Below are 19,705 nucleotides of genomic sequence, written 5' to 3' on the forward strand. Positions count from 1 at the left end.
TTCCTGCTGGTGCTTTTCATCAGGGGGCCCAGTTGCTCTGTCCAGTAATGAGACTCAGCTGGGTGGTTTCTGGATGTCTACAAAGGTGAGAGACCGCAAGGTGGGGGTGGAACAGACTGAAGGAGGTTGTTTTGTGTAGTAGGAAAGGTGGAGGTCAGTCTGGGAGAGAATCAAACTTCATTTGGCTTCACACTGGGAAGGGTTCCAGGGTCCTAGTGCCTGTGAAGAAAAGGTCCAGAGGGCCAGGACATTGCTACTGCTGCTGATCTGGCCACAAAAACTTTTTGACTCTGTGAGATGGAATTATGGCAATCCATCTCTTTTGAGTTTGACAAGGCCAGGCCTTGGATTCCTCTGTCTCTAGTCACTTTAAAGATGCCCCCTCTCTCCTTGGACCTCAGACCTCTGGCAGAAACCTGTACATCCTGAAAAATATCCTGGCTGGAGTGCCCTGCTTTCCCAAGAGCATGTCTCATCACAGAAATCCTGACTGGCTTTTCTCCTATTAAGTATGTTTAGTATTAGCTCCTTAATCACAGTGTCAGGCAGGATTGAATCCAGCTCCTTGCAGACGCCTCAGGGCATGATGTCCAGATGCTTTTCATCAGCCAGAGTTATAACTTCATCAAAGAGCAATACCAGGTTTGCTTGGCAAGGCCAGTAGTCTGTGAAGTCACATGGACTGGTGTGAATTATGCTCCTGTTCTTTAATGAGAGAGGTCCAGAGTGCATTATTTTGCTTTGACAAGAGCTAGGGTGGGAAGAACTGTGGCTCTAGGAGAAGGGAATGACCAGTTCTGATCAGACTTACCATTGTAAAATCAGCTCATAATCCAGCCCAGCCCCTCTAAAAATAAATATACCCCCAAGTTCAGTGGGTTCAGAGGCAGTGACAGTGTCTTTACACAGCCTTAGGAAAAATATTGATTTGTCCTGGTGCTGGGAGTGTCGGACTTTTCCCCAGGGAGTCTCCTCTGACTGTGGTGCTGAGCAAACCTGCAGAGGGCTGCGTTCCTTGCCTCAGCAGGTGGCCCCCTTCCAATCAGCCAGCACAGAAGGCCTTTCTTCACGCTTGTTCTTTTCTTGTCCCATGAATTTACTATCCAAGTCTTGTCAGGAAGTGTGGCTGTGTGCTGGATGAGGTGTATCTAGTCCAGGAGAAACATCTGATGCATTCATCTCTCCAGAATGTCTTGGCCCAATTTACTTTGTTGTAGACATTGATCCTGCTCGTTGCTGAGTGCTTGGAAAAATTGCCTACTTGGCTGGGGTGTGGCCAGGATGCTGCTGGGGTGTTGAACCAAGGCAAGACTGAGCACTGTTTCAGCCACTCACTATCCCCCTTCTGTTGCACCATCCTGGAAGAGTTATTCTCTCTTGGGCCACCAACATGGTGAAAAGCTTTGTTTGCACCCACTGGAGAGTAGCTACTTATGTCTGCTTAGTCTCTGCTCATAACCATGCAAGGAGGCCAGCATGTTTCATGATTTGGGGGAGCTCAGAGGCTAACGTGAGGTGCCTGAGGCTGCTGACTAGAGGGGATGACAGTTTGGGAGGTGGGGGAAAGAAGTGAGGCCCTGGGCCAGCATAGAGACTAATGAGGTTACAACTGTTCAAAGCTTACAAAAGCTTGAGGAGTGGGCATATTGTCAGACTCTAGGAAATGCTGGAACTAGAGACTGAGGAGTGGCAGGTGAGTGTGGGGAGAGCAGAAACGTACAAGATTAACACCACAGTTGTCAGGGAGGTGAGGAACTGGGTGCAAGGGAAATGACAGCTGATTATGCTGAAAAGGGAATTATCAAGCTGGATGGAGGTGTGTAGTGAAGTGCCTCAAGGCTCTGTCTTGGGACAGTTGTTATTTAATATTTTTATCAGTGACCATGGCACAAACTATAGGTATGTGATAATGAACTTTTCTGATCAATCAAATTGAGAGGCGTTGTCAATACAGGGGAAGATCAGAATATCATAGAGGGAGAGAAGGATGTCCTTGAGGACTGGAGTAATAGAAATAGGAGGGAGCTTAATGCTACAAAGTACTGGGATCTGGGACCTCATGAATTAGAAAAAGGAGAAAGACCTGAAGGCATTAGCCAGTCATAATGAGAATACTCAGTGTGATACAGCTGTGAAAAAGGCAAATGCTATGCTAGGATGTATCAAGTGATATATTCCAGCTGTAATAATGCACAAGGCACTGTTGAGAGCTCATCTGGAATCCAGTGTACAGTTCTGGTCACCTGGGTTCAAGAGAGAAGAGCTCCAGCTGGTCCAGGTGCAGAGCTGCTGGACTAAGCAAGGACTAGAGAGCCTGTGCTAAAAGAGGAGAAGAAAGGCACTTGGCTTGTTTATCCCAGTAGAGTGTTGGCTGAGAGGGGATGTGATAACTCTCTATAAATACATTAAGGCAAACACTAGAGAGGGAGAAGAGCTATTTAAGGTAAAAGACAATGCTCTCACAGTAACAACGGGGTTTGAACTGTCCACAAATGGATTTAGGCTGGGAATGAGGAGGAGGACTCTACCCACCAGAAGAGAGAGGTCTGGGAGCAGCCTCCCTACAGTGTCCCTACAGTGGCCTTGGGGGCAAGGCCTGTGCTTGCTCTTTGGATGGAGCTGGATCAGCTGAAGTAAGGGACTCTGTAATGAGATGTCTGTGATAACAGGGACTGACCTTATTGAACCAGGAGCTCTCTTCTCTAAGAGGATGTGGTGTCCCTTGGGGAGGGTATGGAGTGGGGGTCTGGGAAGGGTTAATGGATGGAAAGAAGAGAATGTGTTAAGAGGTTCTTTGGGAAGCTGGTGAGTGACACGGGGCAGGAAGAGGGGCAGATGTAGGGGGTCTCTGGGACTGCTCAGTGCAGGGGAGCTGCAGGGAATGGTGAAGTTGTGGGGCCTGTGGGGCAAAGCTGCAGGGGTGGTTGGTAAATGCTAGTGGACACTGTGCTGATGCCCATCTGGACCCAAATCCTCTCAGCCATTCACATCCATGTGTCATGGGATCCAGATGACTTGGGCATTCTTGCTTCTGCAGTTGCTCTTTTGGGCATACTGAGCCAGCACAAGACCCCAGGTACGGTGAGCCACGGTGGACAGCAAGTCTCTTCCTGTGCATTCCCACTGCTCTGATCCCATTGCTATCAGGTTACAGTTAATTACTCAAAGGAACAAACCTCAGGGATTAAGGGCTGGGTGCCCAAGGGGCTTGCCAAGAATCCCCAGCCCCAGGGGATATTACCTTGTGACCAGACGGCTTCCCGAGTGGTGCACGGTGCACACTGTGGGACAGGGGGACAAAGACAATTTGTGGGACAGATTTGACTGGTGAGTGCCACAGGTGCCTGACCCACAATCAGTTTGAGTCCATTACAGGCCTGGCCAAGGAGCCCAGGCTCTTGGTTCAAGCTATAGCAATGCACATATGTAGTTCTAAGGCAGAACTGTCCAGTTGGCAGCTGGTGGGCTGCATTAAGCCCATGAGAGGTTAATGTGCAGCCCCTGGGCTTCTCTATGGCTGCTGCTGATTCCATTGCTCCAGCTGCTGCAGTGGCAGTGGCCAGGGTTTCTGGGGCAGGGCAGTGTGTCAGGAGGCTCGGTGAGCTTGCTGCCTGTGCAACAGCACCAGTTCAGGAGCTCGGGTGCGGGGCTTGGGCTACTTGAGTAGCAGCAGCAGGTGGGGGATGCGTAGTCATGGCAGCAGCAGGATCTCACGTGATGGGGTAGGGGGGAATGCCCACATGATGGTGGCAACAGGAAAATTCATGTGGCAGAAGTGGGGAAAGGAGGAAGGGTTCTGCTCACACTGCAGCAGTGGGGCAAGTGGGAAATCACCAGTACAATGGTAGCAGCATTGAGGGATGGGGTCAATTTGCACAGCAGTGGGGGGGGTCCCACACTGGTCATGCAGCAGGAAAATGCATCCAGTGGGGTCTCTGGGAAGCCACTACAGTCCCCACAGAATGCTCCTGCTCTAGGCTGAAAGCCAGAGGCCCTTGCCAGTGATGCTCCTTATAACTGCCATGTGAACTCACTCCAGGTACCAAACCAGTGATCTCCAGAATGACTGCCTCTGCTCCTCCCTTTCTGTCTGGTATTGGGAAAGGGGAGGAATCCCAGACCCTTGGAGACCTCAGGAGAGTTCAATTTGGAGAGTGGGACAAAGGCCAGAGTGGTGCTTGGGGCAAAGAGCCAGCTTAGTTCTGAGTGCCCAAGTCACTGAGAATCCCCTGGCCTGGCTGAAAACTGTAGCCCCTCATCTAGCTCCTTGCCAATCCCCTGGGGTGAGCATTGGCAGGGAGTAGTCTGTCATGCACATTGCCTGCTTCAGTTTGAGTGGGGCAAGCCTCATGCAGCAGAAATAGAGCAACACTGTAGACAACAGGTAGGCAAGCTGGACCATGACCATGCCCCTCCAGGTCCCTGATCCCAGGTCTCTATCCCTCAGTCACCCTTCCCCACCAGCAGCAGGTATATTAGTCTCTGGGCACTGAGTACTCAAAGCCAGGGCACTGTACCCCATACCAGTCCAGAGCGAGCCTCATGGGTAGGGTGTCACAGTCATTCCCCTTCTGCCATAGCAGCCTGTGGGGTCACCCCTAGGTAGGAGCTTGTTTTAACTGTCTCAGAGATGGAAGTCCTGGACCATCTTCAGGACTGACTCTGGGACCTCTGCCCTTGGAAGCAGAAGCCTCTACTGCTTGGAATCTGTTGCTTTGGAGCCAGGGGCAGACTCACAAACCTCTCTCCATGTTTCAGCCACTGGAGGAAGACAGAGAGGCACTGCTAGCATCACAGCCACCTTCCTAGAGCCGAGAATGGTTCTCACTAGCTGCACCATATAGGATGTCATCCCAAACCTCCCCAGGGGTCTCATGCTCTTGAGCACGTAGTAGACCCAAGCACAGGGCTCACAGGGGCTGTAGGTTCCCTTCCCCCAGGCACAGTCTGACCCCTTCTCCCTTTCCCATGGCAGCATCGTGCTTGCGGTGCCTGGTGGACGTGGTTCCAGTGAAGAACGAGGAGGGGTCTGTCATTATGTTCATCCTCAACTTTGAAGACCTGGCAGAGCTCATGGCCAAGAGCGCCAGCCGGAGCTTCCACCATCGGCTGTCCCAGAGCTGGCGCTCAGGTAAGTGTTGCCCTGGGACCCTGAGTCAGTGTGTTGGTGGGCTTTCAGCTCTGCTTGGCAAATCTAATCCTGGAATTTTCTCTGGAACTCAGAGGTGCCTGCCATTGGGGGACAGGCAGCCTGGTGGCTTGGAACAGGGCCCTTACCCCTGACTTTGGGTGGCTATCTTGCTGAAGGTTCAGGGGAGCAGTCCATGACCGAAGGAAGTTCTCAGAGACTCTGCTACTGCTAAGCCCAGATCCATGGAGAGCCAGTACTGTGCAGTGAGGGGAGGAGGAGGAGGAAGCATTTCTGCACAGGGAACGATGGAGTCGCCACCCTGTGGCCTAAAGACAGCTGATGCTGGGGATCCTGAGGTAGAACCATCATCCAGGGGAAATGGACCCCCTAGACATCTTGCCCTCAGCTGGCCTTCCCCACACCTAGCCTTTTCCTCAGCATGCTCCACAGCCAGAACTCAGATGCCCAAGCCCTGCCCTCCAACCTCACTTATAACTTAGACCTCCTGTACAGCTCAGCCAAGCCCTGGTTGCCAGGCTTTGTCTATGACATTACACATCTCTTCCTCTGCTCCACACACACTATGCCCAGCCCTTAGGAGCACAGGACTATAACCTGGGCCCACCTGGATCACTGTTTCCAGTCTTCTGCAATTGCAAGTGCCTGGAACAGCACATGTATCAGTGTACCTGCACTAAAAAATGGTGGTGGGGTTCTTTGAACTAAAGCACATTGAACCAGCTTTGATTTAAAGCACCTCACTGCCATTTTTCAGTGCAAGGACCCTGATACACGTGACACTGGAGTCTGCTGGAGTGCAGTAATTACCATGCTCCAGCAGACTCGATTAATCAAGGCTGCTCCAACGCACTGTAATTACAGTGCGTTGGAGCAGCCTCTCTGCAAATGTATAGGAACACATAGAGTCCCTGCTGCTCATACGCAATCAGTCCCCACACACATATCTAGCAGCAAATCTCATGCCTTGTGTGCAGCCCCAGCCCTCCCAAGCTGTGTTTTCTCTTTAACTTGCTCTCTAACTTGTCTATACCTGCTCCTTCTCTGTGCATACCCCTGCTGTATGTGTGTACTATGTAACCCTCTATAATCCCTACCCACTCCTGGACTTTGCTAGAAGCAGGATATATATTCAACATATAGTACCTGTGCCCCCACCTGTCCTGCATGCTTCTCCCTCCATAGGCTGCTCAGCCCCTTGAGCCCAGCTCAGCCTTCTCATTTCCAGTGTACTACTGGAAGCTGGGGGCAGTATCCATTATTTTCCCACCAGTCTGCACCTCTCCTGTCCACCCATGGCTCACCTGTGGCCTACCTAGCTGGTTCTGTTTGCAGCCCACCAGGATGCACTCCTTAGGGTTTTGTCCTTATTTCAACCCCTGGTAGGAAACAAATTTCTCAGGAGCCCAGAGCCAAGAGGACCAAATTCTGCCCATAAGTTCCAAGGCAGATTCATAGCACTGCTTGTGTTAGAGTGACACTTGGATTTCTCTTCCAAGATCAGAGAACTGTATAGACACACAGTCATAGTGCTTGCCCCAAGGAGCTTGCAGTCTGACTGGACCAGGAAGGAAACAGCAGAAACTCAGAGAAGGAAAGTGGCTTACCCAGGATCAAACAGCAGCTTAGTGCCAGGACTGGGAATAATGCTCTGAGGATCTCTGAGGAAGCACTGTCCATCTTTATATTCTAAAATACTTCCTGTCTTATGGATTGTCTGCTCTGTGGATATTGTCCTCAGCTGTAGAGAATATATTTAAAATCTAGCACTGCTAGTCAAGTTATTATGGAAACTAGATGATGTGATGCTGCCCTCTAAATATATTTCCAGGCAGTGGACTGTATTGTGTCCTTTCCCCATTTGTTGGCTTGTGGTGTGTACTTGTGCACAGGTGGAATCAGCCTGAACCCACATCAGTTTGTGCTGTGAGCAGTCCAGGTTTGTCTTGATGACAGTGGGATCAGCTTAAGTGAGCATTTGAAACATCCTCCAGGGAGTAAACTAGTTCTTCATCCTATACAAATGATGCTCCAGCACACAGAGCATCGTTCTGTGCAGATGGTGTGGTGTAGCCACACATCTCTTCCAGGAGCACTGATGCTAGGCGGGGATTTAAGAAAACCACATTGCACTGAGACTCAGTGGCAGGCCTGTATTAGTTTGGAATGCAGACAGGGGCCCAAAGTCTTCCTGTGTCCTGCAGCCCTATTCAAAGCTGTGCTTGCATCATTGCCTTGGGACCCATCAGTGAGGGAAACACCACATGCTCTTTTGGTCTGGTTGCTGGCTAGCTGACCTAGCACTACTCCTGCAGGCACAGTTTGTCTTCTCTTCTCCCCAAAGCTATGGGGCCACAGCTGCCCTTTGGAAGGCCAAGATTTGGGATCAACGGCTCAGAACTGACTAGTCTCCTACAAAACCTCAGGTCCAGTATATTTCCCATGTACCCTTACCCCACCCAGCTATAAAGAGTCAATCTCCTATAACTCCATGTGGCCCTTCCACCCTGGGCTGTGATCCCTGTACCCTCGGTGCATGTATGGGACGCATCCAAGGAGGTGGGAGCACATAGGGTAGTGTTTCTCAGCAGGGGTGCTGGGCACCCCGGGATGCCCTGAGACACCCCCTGGGGTGCTGCGATAGAGGTGCTGCTGCTGCAGCCAGGTAAAACTGTCCCATATGCAGGGCTGAGACATGTGCATACTCCTCCTGCATTAGGGTTCTTTGATAACCCCAAAGCTGACAGGAGCTGGCTCAAGCGGCGGCTCTTCCCCAAGTGCGCCCCCACTCTCACTCCTCACGGAAAAAAGGCACGCAGGACGCTTCCACCTATTCCATGTATCTCTGTGCCCAGGAGATGCAGGGTCGAACCAGAAAGGGCTGCAGCACAGGCTGGCTTTCCCGCCCATCATGCATGCCACTGCCATTCCCAGTCTGGATGTACAGCTAGTACATGAGGCAGTTTTACCTTGTGCAGGAGCACCTGGTTGAGAACTTCTGAGCTAAGTTGAGCATGGCAGTGGTTCTCAATGAGGGGTGCTATCACATTCAGAAAAGTTGTGGAGGGTTGACCTGACCCTGAAACCACTGAAAACCACTGCCCTAAGCCAACAGCAACAGGCTAGGAGTGATGGCAGCAGATGCTGCCCCAATTGATGCCACTGAAAGTGCAACTGCAAGGGTTGCACATCCCATTGTCAGTAATGAAAAGGATTAGAGACCTGGGTGTGGTGTGAAAGCTTTGTGCTGTTTGTTTAGGGCCTGATTCTCCCCTGCCTTGCAGCTCAGATAGTTATTTACACCAGTACAAAGTGGGTGTGAAATGTTACCAGAGTGGTAACGTTACCAGAGTGGTAACACCCACTCCTCTTTGGTGTGAGTGGCAACATCCAGCACAGAACAGTGAAGAATCAAGGCCAGGGCTGTGTGCACCCACGATGCACTGGGCAATGTGCTAGGGGTAATTGAAGAACACTTGTCTTCCTGTCTGTGTTGCCTGCAGCCAGGCAAGGGAGACCTCAGATACTTCCAGGAAGAAGGTTTACAATGAAGCAGAGAGGGCAGTTTTGCTTTTCACTTTATTGTATTAGAGCTTCTTGTTCAGTGTTGGAAGAAAGCAACTCTGTGATTCTTTTCTATCATCACTTGAAAGCATAAATATTTCTCAGCCTGGTTTCAGAATAGTGAGTTTTTCATGTCTTTAGGATAGCATTGTGCATCCTGGATGTGCCAGAGATGTTACAGAATAACTGCTTTAGAGATGCCCATACCGAGAAATAATTTTTCCACATCTTCCAACTTTGTCATCAGTCTGGTTCCACATATGATCATACATATTGTGACCTTCAGAGCATTGCAGACTTCAAAATCTTTCTGTTTCTGAGTTGTGACTGTTGGTTGGAAAAATGCATGATATATTTTTTAGGTCAGAGTTTAGTTTTGTGTTTCTCTTTGCTCCTCCGAATTCAAAATGACTCACATTCTCCTTTAGGTTTCTTTTAAAAGTTCACTTACCTTTCCATGCCTGGAAACCTTTGTCCTAAAAAAGGAATGTTTCAGAAAATCATAGATCAAGGTGTTGGAGCTGTTATAACTGCAACTGATTGTTACTGTCACTTCTACATCTGCTAGGAAGCATTTTAGTTCAGCTAATGCAAATGGTTAGTATGATATTGTTGACCCTTTGGCCTAAGCATTTAGGCAAAATTTGGAACATCGTACCAATGTTTCTTTGTGGACATGTTGGGTTTATTCTCTGTGTAAAATTGTTTATTTATAAAGAATGTGCACAAAGTCCCATTTTCTTGAACCATAAGAAGCCGACAACAGCAGGCAATTCCTTTTCTCAGATATTCCCAGATCTGCTACTCCCATGAGTTCTTTACCCCAGAAGTCTTTTCCCTCTGTTTGGTCTCATGGTCATACTCACAAGTGCATCTTGCTCCCACACACACAGTCTGCAACTATTATCCCAGTTGGTGAGCTTGCAGTCAGGGAAGCTCCTTTTAATTGGTGGTGGATAGGTCATTTTCGACCTGGAGGGATGTGGGCAGTGGAGTCCCCCAGGTCTTGGTCCTCAGACCCGCACTGTTCAACATCTTCATCAGTGACTTGGACAAGGGGGTAAAAAGTATCCTGTTCAAATTTGCTGACAGCACTAAGATGTGGGGGGATGTGGGCATGCTAGAAGGCAGGAATAGGCTGCAATTGGACCTAGGCAGGTTACAGGGGTGGGAGGATGAGCACAGGATGGGGTTCAACATTGACAAGTGCAAGGTGCTGCACCTGGGGAGGAAGAACCAGCAGCATACCTACAGGCTGGGGAACTCCTTTCTCGTCAGTGCAGAGGCAGAAAAGGATCTTGGACTCATTATTGATGCCAAAATGAACATGGGCCGACAGTGTGGGGACGCAGTCAGGAAGGCCAACCACACCTTGTCATGCATCCACAGATGCATCTCGAGCAGGTCCAAGGAGGTGATCCTCCCCCTTTATGCGGTACTGGTCAGGCCACAGTTGGAGTACTGTGTCCAGTTCTGGGCGCCGCACTTCAGGAGGGATGTGGACAACTTGGAGCGGGTCCAGAGGAGGGCCACCCGCATGATCGGGGGCAGCAGGGCAGGCCCTACAAGGAGAGGCTACGGGACCTGAACCTGTTCAGCCTTCACAAAAGAAGGCTGAAGGGGGATCTAGTGGCCTGTTACAAACTAGTCGGAGGGGACCAGCAGGCATTGGGGGAGTCCCTGTTCCCCCAAGCACTACCAGGAGTGACTAGAAATAACGGTCACAAGCTGGCAGAGGGTAGATTCAGGCTAGATATCAGGAGGCACTACTTCACAGTCAGGGTGGCTAGGATCTGGAACCAAATTACAAGCAAAGTGGTGCTGGCTCCTACCCTGGGGGTCTTTAAGAGGAGGTTAGATGAACACTTTGCTGGGGTCATTTGACCCCAGTACTTTTTCCTGCCATGGCAGGGGGTTGGACTTGATGATCTGCTCAGGTCCCTTCCGATCCTACCAACTATGAAACTATAATCTTCCTAGTGTAGCTCTTACCTCCTGCCTGGCTTAGTCCTAGGACTGCGGTCCCCATCATGTACAACTCCCTTCACTACATAAAGGATACTGTTCTCCTTCTGTTGAGCCCAAAGGGCCACACCCAATAATTTTATAAGGCCTGTGGTTGTCTGGATCCCGTGGCTGTCTTGAGCAATCTTCACCATAACAGTATTCACCTGTCCCATTCCCTCTACTGAGTTTAGGTGCTGAGTTTTTTGGAACGCCTTGTCTTTATTAGGAGCCTAATGGGAGGTGAGTTCGAACTGGCCCCGGAGTGGAAATCAGGTCCTGGAAAATCTGTCCCTTGTTGTTTATCAGCCCATGTGAAAGTCCAAATAGAAATGCCTGTGAGGTGATGATCTGAGCAACCCAGTCATACTAAGCGGGCTGGCTTGAAGCTCTGGCGTTTGATGAAAGCCAGAAGAGCAGTGAGCCAAAAAAACCAGAACAAACACAGTCCCACATGCTGAGCTGAAGGAAGCAGAGAGTATGAAGGTTTAAACTGGATTCCTTCTGCAGCCACCCTCCCTTCTCCCCCTTCCTCCAGTCCTCCACTGTGACTTCCACCTCTGTGCTTGTGTATCGCATCTGACCCCAATCAGCACCTGGGCACTTACAGCAGCTTGGTAACCAATGTGTGGCCATTTGAGAAGCCCACATATGTTGCTAAACTGCACACAGTGGCCATGGGGACATAGAGGTGACAGCAGAGCAGGACTTGCAACCCTTCTAATGTCACTGTACAGTTGGCCCTGCAAACTAGCAAAGGAAGGGAGTCTCTTTTACCAGTATACATCCTACAGGACTTACACTCTAGGACCTATCCCAGCAGAGGGCAGCAATGTCACCCACACAGAGAACTTCACTTTAGTTATTGCAGGTGGTACCAGGGGCAGTCAGTGCATTTACCTCCCATATCATGATCACAGGAAGCTGTAGTATTTCCCTGCTCCTCCAACCCAGGAAGGACAGGGCAAAAAGCACTCTCCCATGGGAGAAGCTGACAAGGACTCTCTACAACTGGCAGCCTGAGTCCTTTTCCACATTTGGTGTCTTCCCCTGTGATGTGGGTGAGAGAGACTCTCATGCCTGTCCTTGCCAGTCCATATACCCTGGCCATAGACAGAAGTTACATTTCTCGTGCCATCAGCCCACAGCCCCCTGAAAGTGCTTTACAGCCGTGCTGTGACATAAGTGCATAGCTGCAAAGTGCTTTTAAAGTGGCCAGTCATATGACAAATTAACCGTCATCAAATGAAGAATCAAATGAAGACGCTTCACTTTGGAGTGCCTTAGGGAACTTGTGTTCCCTAGGATTAATTTGAGGCACGATCAGGGTTGTCAGCAGGAGAGAACGGGGAGGGGAAGCGAGCTGTGGGCTGGGGATTGGCCAGCTTGAGCTGGAGTGGGGAGTGGGTAGATTGGAGCCCCCCCACCTCCCAGCTTCCCCCGCCCCACTTCAGGCCAGGTAAACCCCAGCCAGCAGCTTGCTCCCCCTCCCCTTTCTCCTTCCTATCCTGCAGACAGCCCCTGAGCTGAGAGTGGGGGACGGGGCTGGAGGAGAGGGGCAGCTCCTCAGCTGCAGGCAGGCTCCCCAGACTCCTACAGGCAGGCTCGATCCCCTCGCCCCTGACCCAGCAGGTGAGTGTTATGTAAAGCACCATGAGTTAGAGCAGGGGCTTGAACGTCTCAGTGTCCTGTGTGTCTGTCTCCCTTCTTTCCTGTCTCAGTGAACAAAAGACTAGCCTTACTTCTAAATTCCCCTGGTCACCAGCAGGGTGAAATAAGAGATCTTTGACAAGAAATCTAAAAGCATGAATGGCATGGAGAACATCCATAGGGATTTACTGTTTATCTTCTTTCACCGTATTAGAACTAGGGGTCATACAAGGAAGTGATTAGGGAGCAGATGGAAAACAAAGTGAAGGAAGTTGTTTTTTTTCACACAGTGTGTAATTAGCTGCTGGAACTCATTGCTGCAGGATGCTATAAAGGCTGGTCATTTAACCAGCTCCAAAGAAGGTTGAACAGATTAATGTAGGAAATATCCATCTGTGGGTATGAAACACGATAGTTAGGGGTGCAGCTTCCCAATTAGAACTTTCTAGTCCTCCGAGTGCTGGAAGCAGCAGGGGGAAAGGGCAGGAGGGTAGATTAGTGGAGACAAGCTCTGCATAAATACTCTGCATTTTGGCATTCACTCTGCCACTAAGAGACAGAATACTGGGCTGGATGGACCTGTACGCTGACCCCATATGACAAATCTTGGGTGCTTATGAAATCCAAGAACTGACCTGAATGTGGAGACCATCTCCACTCAAACAATTGCAAAGGGGAGGAGGAGGGGTACCAGGGGAGGAATTGCAACCTGCTTCAAAGCTGGGGGACATGGAAAGCCTCTAAATGTGCCCTTGTCAATGGGACTGGAATTCCTTGGAGGTGACAAGAACATAGGGCTTGTTTCAGAAAGTGTGCTTTGCTGTGTTCTTGCACTGGTCCCAGAAGAAATGATGCATGTGGTGCTGTTGCAGAGATGTACACTGGAACCCTGTAGTCTTATGGCTCTTCATATTACCTTGCCAGTTAGATAAAGATCTCAGCCTTGCTGCATCAGGAACAGAGTTTGCAGTCTAAGGCCATGTTCCTACAAACACTGGCACACTTCATTTAGTTTTGAGAATGTGGGTGTAGTGCAAGTGTTTCAGGGGCTTGCATGAACTGGGTGGAATTCATACAATCATAGAGAAGTAGGGGTGAAGGGACCTCCATAGGTCATGTAGTCCAACCCCTAGCCTGAATTTAGGAAGGGTGGAGAGAGAGAGAGAGAGAGAGAGAGAGAGAGGAACCTTTTAAAAGCCTAATCACTGCTTCCTAAATGCTATTTAACAATACAAATAACCAACATACATCTTAATACAAATATACGCATATGTAGATGCATTGAACAATATACATGTAGCATGAGGCATTTTAAATATATAAATGTATATGGTATGAATAAATGTGAATAATACTGATTAATGTTAGATGTAACATTAGATGCAATAACAGATCAGTTTGGAGGGTTTTATGCAATCTGTAGTGTGCGTATGTATGAAATGTATGTATACCTGTATGCATTTGGATGAACAATACATTTAAAATGTAGTGACCTACCATTAATGTTGCACAATTTAGCTACTTTGGGAATGTTTACAATAAATGTAGTATCTATACTTTAACATGAAATTTAAATGCTTTACCATTAAAAAGTGTATACACTCAAACTATGTAGACTGCTGTATTTATAGGTGTGTATTAGTAACATAAACGTATATAGATAAGAGATTTTTACACTAGCACAATTAATAAGCAAGCAAATTTTATACCAAAAAGTATACACATATGTGATATTTATTTCTAATATATGTGTACATTTTTAAATATATATGAAGTAATGTAAATCAATGTCTGTAAATGCATGTCTGTATTTATTTTGGGGTATTAATATTCAAATATATGTATCAGTACATTTTAAATTAATGTTGGAGCATACCTATTTTATACCTTCTAACCATGATCATTGTAGCTGAAGTGTACTGTATTTAGAATATTAATATAGATGCTCATAGATTAATAATTATTTAACATTTCCAATCTGTGTGACTATAGAGTTTATGCAGGTATGAATTAAATAGATTGTGTGTACACACCCTGAAGAGTACATTGTGTGTGCGCACTAAATCTTATGTTAAAATACCTTTATTAAGATTGCCAAGTCCTGTGCTCTGGGGTAGGAGATGCCAGAACTGCATGTTCTGCTTTAGTCTAGCCTCTTGTATGGGTGCGTCATGATAGTCTCAACTTTCATGAACACATGCAATGTGTCCATAGGACCCCAGCTCACTGAGCACACAGCATGTACCCAGGTCACTTAATGAGTGGCTGTTTTGTATTTTTGTTTTCCCCACTGTTCACTTCATGGGCTCTGTGCACTATGCAAACCCTGTTCTGCACACAGAATCATTGATTTCCTGTTGGGCTTTTCTGTAGTGCTCATCCCAAGAGCATCTGAAAGCCTGATGAACTGTAATGAAAGTCTTTCCACAACACTCCAGTGAGATTCAGAAGTGGCATTATCTCCATTTCACAGATGAGAGTTGAAGCCCAGAAAGATTGAGGGCAAAAGTACCCATTAGTTTGGGTGCGCTGTCTGAAGCACCTTGGATCTGGAGGGCTAAGGAGCACACAGCACTATATATGGTCCAACACCCAATGGCTTCAGCTACAGCAGTGAATGCCCAGCTTTTCTGATAATCAGACCCACAGGGCTCACGTTAGGCATCAGGAAAATGAGGAACACACAATTAGTGCTTACTTCTGAGAAGTTTGATTTAAGTAACTTGCCCAGAATCACGTGGAAAGTCTGGAAAAGCCTGACACAGAGGAACTAGTTCTTCCTCTCCACCTGATATCCTCTTGCTTCTTCCTGCAACCCCCTGCCTCATTCAGTCCACACCTTCCAACTTTAACAAAGGGGGGAGGGCTCCTCCAGACAGTGTGTTTCATGTGAGCTTGTCTAGGTAATCAAGAAACAGATCTCTACTTAATATAAACAGGGTCTTTATTATAGCAGTTTCTTACAGCTGTTACAGGGCCTGCTGTTCTCCCCCAGCCTCTCTAACTCTCTTGTTTTTCCTGTCTCCTCACCCTCACTTCTGTTCCTCCTTCAGATTCCTCCTTTCTGCTGCTGCTGGTTTTGCCTCTGAGATCCATACATATTGTTACATCTTTCCTTTCAACAGTTGAAAACAGATGATTAACTTATTCCCCTGGTTGGGCCAGAGGTTGCTAGCACGTAGCCCACCATGGAGACCGAGACTCTACCGCTGGCCTGCTGTGTTCTTTAGGATGCTTAGTCATCCAGATATGCTGATCGTTGTACCAGCCTCCCGCTTCTCGTTTGTTTGATTTTTCTGGGTGCTACGCCTGCTTCTGTTCTGTCCATGTCTTTGTTTTGCAGGCTGGACTCTGCTTGCGTATCTCTTTCCTTTGTGGAGTCCATGGCGTCTTTCTCTCCTATCCGGGGCTCACCAATGACTGACCAGTTGTCAAAGTTGTCTTGGTCCTGATCCTGGGATCTTTTGCTCAGTTGTATTTCTGCTCTGCCAGCTCTCCACAGCTGCTTCTGGTTACGTCTCAGTCGCTGTCCACTATCTCTGACAGCATCATAGGATCCATCTGCCACTGCACCCTCAACGGTGGCCTTTTGCTGTTCTTTCACATGTGGACTTACTGGTTGTACCCAGACCTTTTCCCCTCTGCACAGTGGTCTTGGGTCCCTGGCTCCTTTGTTGTACTGTGATACTTGCTGAGACTTGCTTTTTTAGCTGCTTCCATGTACTGTTGCCCCTCCCCCCACCCGGGGTTGTAGCAAACAGTCTCTCATGGGGAGTAATGTCTTAGTTCTCCAGCCCATTAATCTTTGGGCTGGGCTACTGTCCATTCCTGGGAGGGTGTGTTGCAATGGTCCAGTAGAGTCAGGTAGGGATCCCCTGCAGTCTTATTTGCCTTCAACAAGAGTCTCTTGGCTGTCTTTACTGCTAATTCAGCCTTCCCATTGCTTTGTGGGTACCCAGGGGATGATGTCTTGTGCTGGACTTCCCATCTAGTGCAGAACTATTTGAATTCTTTTGAGATGTATTGTAGGCCATTGACTGAGAACAGTGTGTCAGGTATCCTATGCCATGCAAAATGAGCCTTCAGCTTCCTGATCACCATTCCTGCCTGAGTGTCTTCGAGGTAATCCACCTCCCAAAAATTGGAATAGTAGTCTATGGTGACCATATAGTTTCTGTCATTAACATTGAACAAATCAGTCCCTACCTTCTCCCAGGGCCAAGAGGGGATGTCATGAGGGTTCAATGTCTCTTTTTGCTGTTTGTCACTGTATGGCTTGCATACCTCACACTGCTCCGTGTATGTTCTCAAATGGGCATTCATGCCTGGCCAGTAGATGCACTCCCATGCTCTCCTCAGGCATGACTCTATTCCCATATGTGAAGCATGGAGTCGGTTCATGATGTCTCACCGCAGAGCTGCTGGGATCACTACCCTGTCTCCCTTGAACAGAATTCCATCCTGTGTACATAGTTCATCCCTCCATTGGTAGTATGCGGCAACTTCTGGTGGTACTTGTGCCTTGTGCTGTGGCCAACCCTCTAGGCTGGTTCATTTAACTGCTTGTAGCACACCATCCTGTTCTGTACTCTGTTGTATTGCTTTGAGACTGCTTCTGGAGATGGGTAAGTTTAGTACCATATTAAGGGACTCTATCTCCTGTTCTACAGAGCCATCTGTGCTCCACTCTGGAAGGTATGCTCTACTTAGTACATCTGCCACTTTCAGAGACTTCCCTGGGTAGTACTTAATACTCACATCATAGTCCTGGAGTCTCAGCAGCATGTGTTGAAGTCTCTTGGGAGCACTCAGCAAGAGTTTTTTCATTATGATCTCTAATGGTTTGTGATCTGATTGCACATCTACTCACTGTCCAAACGTGAACTGATGAAATTGTTCCAGTCCAAACAATACCGCCAGTAACTCCTTTTCTATCTGTTCATATCTCCTTTTGGTTTCAGTCATTGCTCTACTAGCAAAAGCTATGTGCTGCTGGTTCTGCATCAGTACTGCTCCCAGACCGCCTTCTGACGCATCACAGTAGTACTAGTTGCTCAGCTGTGTTGTAGTACTTCAGTGTTGGGGCCTCACTGATGAGTTTTTTTTAATTCTTTTGAATGCCTCCTCTCAGGTCTGTGCCCATTCCCAGGCTGCATCAGTGTGTGTTAGCAACCTGAGTGGCTCACAAGCATTAGACAAGTGTGCACAAAATTTGGACAGATAGTTAACTATCCCAATAAGGTATATCCCTGGACTCCTTTGACATCCAGTGGCCTAGGCATCTCCAGAATGGCTCTCACCTTCTCTGGGTCTATTTGTAGTCCTTCCAAAGTCATCAGATGTCCAATTTAGGATACTTCTGTTCTTCTCAGCTGTATTTTGTCAGCATTCAGTTTAATATTCCTCTCCTGGCATCTGTTAAGGAGTTGTTGCAGTTTGGCATCCTGGTCACGGATCGCCTCTTCTTCATCATCCCCTTCTTCTATGACAAGAATATCATCAGCCACAATCTTGATACCCAGAAGACCTTCCAGCTCCTGGTTCAGCTTCCGCTGGAAATTTCCAGAGCTGGGCTGATCCCCATGGGCATCCTTAACCAGCGATACAGGTGGCTGGATGATTCATCTAGCTCCACATGCCCAAATCTATTCTTGACATCGCAAACTGTGAATACTTTTGCCCTAGACAGGTCAGATAGAACATCCTCAATCATCGGCAGTGGGTAGTGGCTTCTTTTGAGTGCCCTGTTAAGTGGTTTCGGATCAATGCAGATTCTCAGTTTGCCTGGCAGTTTCCTTACTACTACTAGGCTGCTGATCCAGTCAATGCTTTTTTCAGCTAGTGTGATGATGCCTTTTTTCTGCAGGTTTGTCAATTCTTTCTTCAGTGGCTTCAGCAGGGCTAGCAGAATTTTGTGTTTTGGCAGTCGTATTGGTTGCACCTGTGGATCTATTTCTAACTTCAGTTTGCCTTCAAAGAGTCCAGTGCCCTGGAATATGTCTCCATATCTTAACAGAATGTTAGGTTGTGAACTTAATGACCATTTTTACTCTTCTGTGACCTAGAGGATGTTATGGTGTTGCACTGTAATTAAATCCATGGCCTGTGCTGCCCGGCTGCCCAGCAGTGGATGGGTGTTTGCCCTGTCAATCACTATAAATTCCAGGCGGTACTGTTTCTTGTTGCGTGGATTCCTTCTAGTCAGCTAGCACTCTCCCAGTGGCCTCACGGTTGTTTTGTTATACATTAACAGCATTTGGTGACATTTTTCCATTTTGATGCTGCTACTCAATAGATTCACAGGAAGGAAATCGCAAGTGGCTCCACAATCCACCTGGAATCTTACAGGTCTTTGCTCTAGCATCATTGTTGCAAATATGGCTGGGGTGTTGCCCGCTTTTATCTGTAATGTGTGTATCCTGTGAGTCTGTGAATCTGTCAAATTTACACTGAAAACTTCCTCCTTATCTGTAGTCTCCTGATCCCTCATCACTGGGTGGACTCTTTTTTTTTCTATTTGGGGGGCTATGACACTGACCCCTGAAATGATTCTGTTTTCCACATTTTTTGCACTCTTTTCCATAGGCTGGGCATTTGTCCTTCTGCCTTCCATGTAGTTTCCCACAGCGCATGCACTGAACCATATTGTTGGCATTTGCAGTTGGCCTGTCAGGTTCCTGCTTTCCAGAGTCCTTTAGGTTGAGTCTGTGAACCTGCTCTGTGCATGTGGCTGTTGATGTCGTTTTGATCCCTTGTTTAGACAATTCTGCTGCCCTTGCAATTTGGTGACATTTTTCCAGGGTTAGATCTACCTCTCTTAGTAGTCTCCCTCAGGACAGAGTCCTGTGTGCCACACACAATCCAAACCCTGATTAGGGAGCCTTTTATGTCTCCAAAGTTATATGAGGATGCCAGAGTTTTCAGCGCTGTGATATAGGCCTCTATTCCTTCCTCTTCCTCTTGGTTTTGGGTGAAAAACTGGTATCTCTCTACAGTCTCATGGGGTCACAGGATGCATCAAACGCTTCTATTAACTGTTTGAGTGTGTCCGGGTTCCTTGGAATCAGTGTTGCACTTACTTCACGGCATTTTTCCCCCACTAGATAGCAAAACAGCTTTACCTTCATCTTCTCTTCTTTATCAGCCATGGTTAACTCTGTATACAAACAGAATTCTTGCTTCCATCGTTTCTATGTGCCCAGTTCTTTGTGTTGAAATCCAGCTGTCTTGGGGGCTTCAGTCCCTCCATGCTTCTTGCAATCTTAGATTCATAGATGTTAGGGTCGGAAGGGACCTCAATAGATCATCAAGTCCGACCCCCTGCAAAGGCAGGAAAGA

The 19,705-nt window shown here is 48.0% G+C and overlaps 1 protein-coding gene across 6 annotated transcripts in view; it reads left to right on the top strand.

The window, feature by feature from the left end:
- The window catches only part of KCNH6 (potassium voltage-gated channel subfamily H member 6), a 139,218-nt gene that overhangs the window by 61,235 nt on the left and 58,278 nt on the right, over positions 1-19,705 (top strand). For 4 of the 6 annotated variants that reach the window (XM_025196870.1, XM_025196872.1, XM_014516986.2 and 1 more), the window contains exon 3: positions 4,976-5,131. In XM_025196870.1, coding sequence (XP_025052655.1) covers positions 4,976-5,131 — 156 coding nt within the window. Of the gene's footprint in view, positions 1-2,496; positions 2,634-4,975; positions 5,132-19,705 lie in introns of those variants that run through there. The other 2 variants (XM_025196871.1, XM_025196873.1) reach the window with 2 other exon arrangements.

Source organism: Alligator sinensis, unplaced genomic scaffold (assembly GCF_000455745.1).
Source record: "Alligator sinensis unplaced genomic scaffold, ASM45574v1 scaffold444_1, whole genome shotgun sequence".
Taxonomy (NCBI): domain Eukaryota; kingdom Metazoa; phylum Chordata; order Crocodylia; family Alligatoridae; genus Alligator; species Alligator sinensis.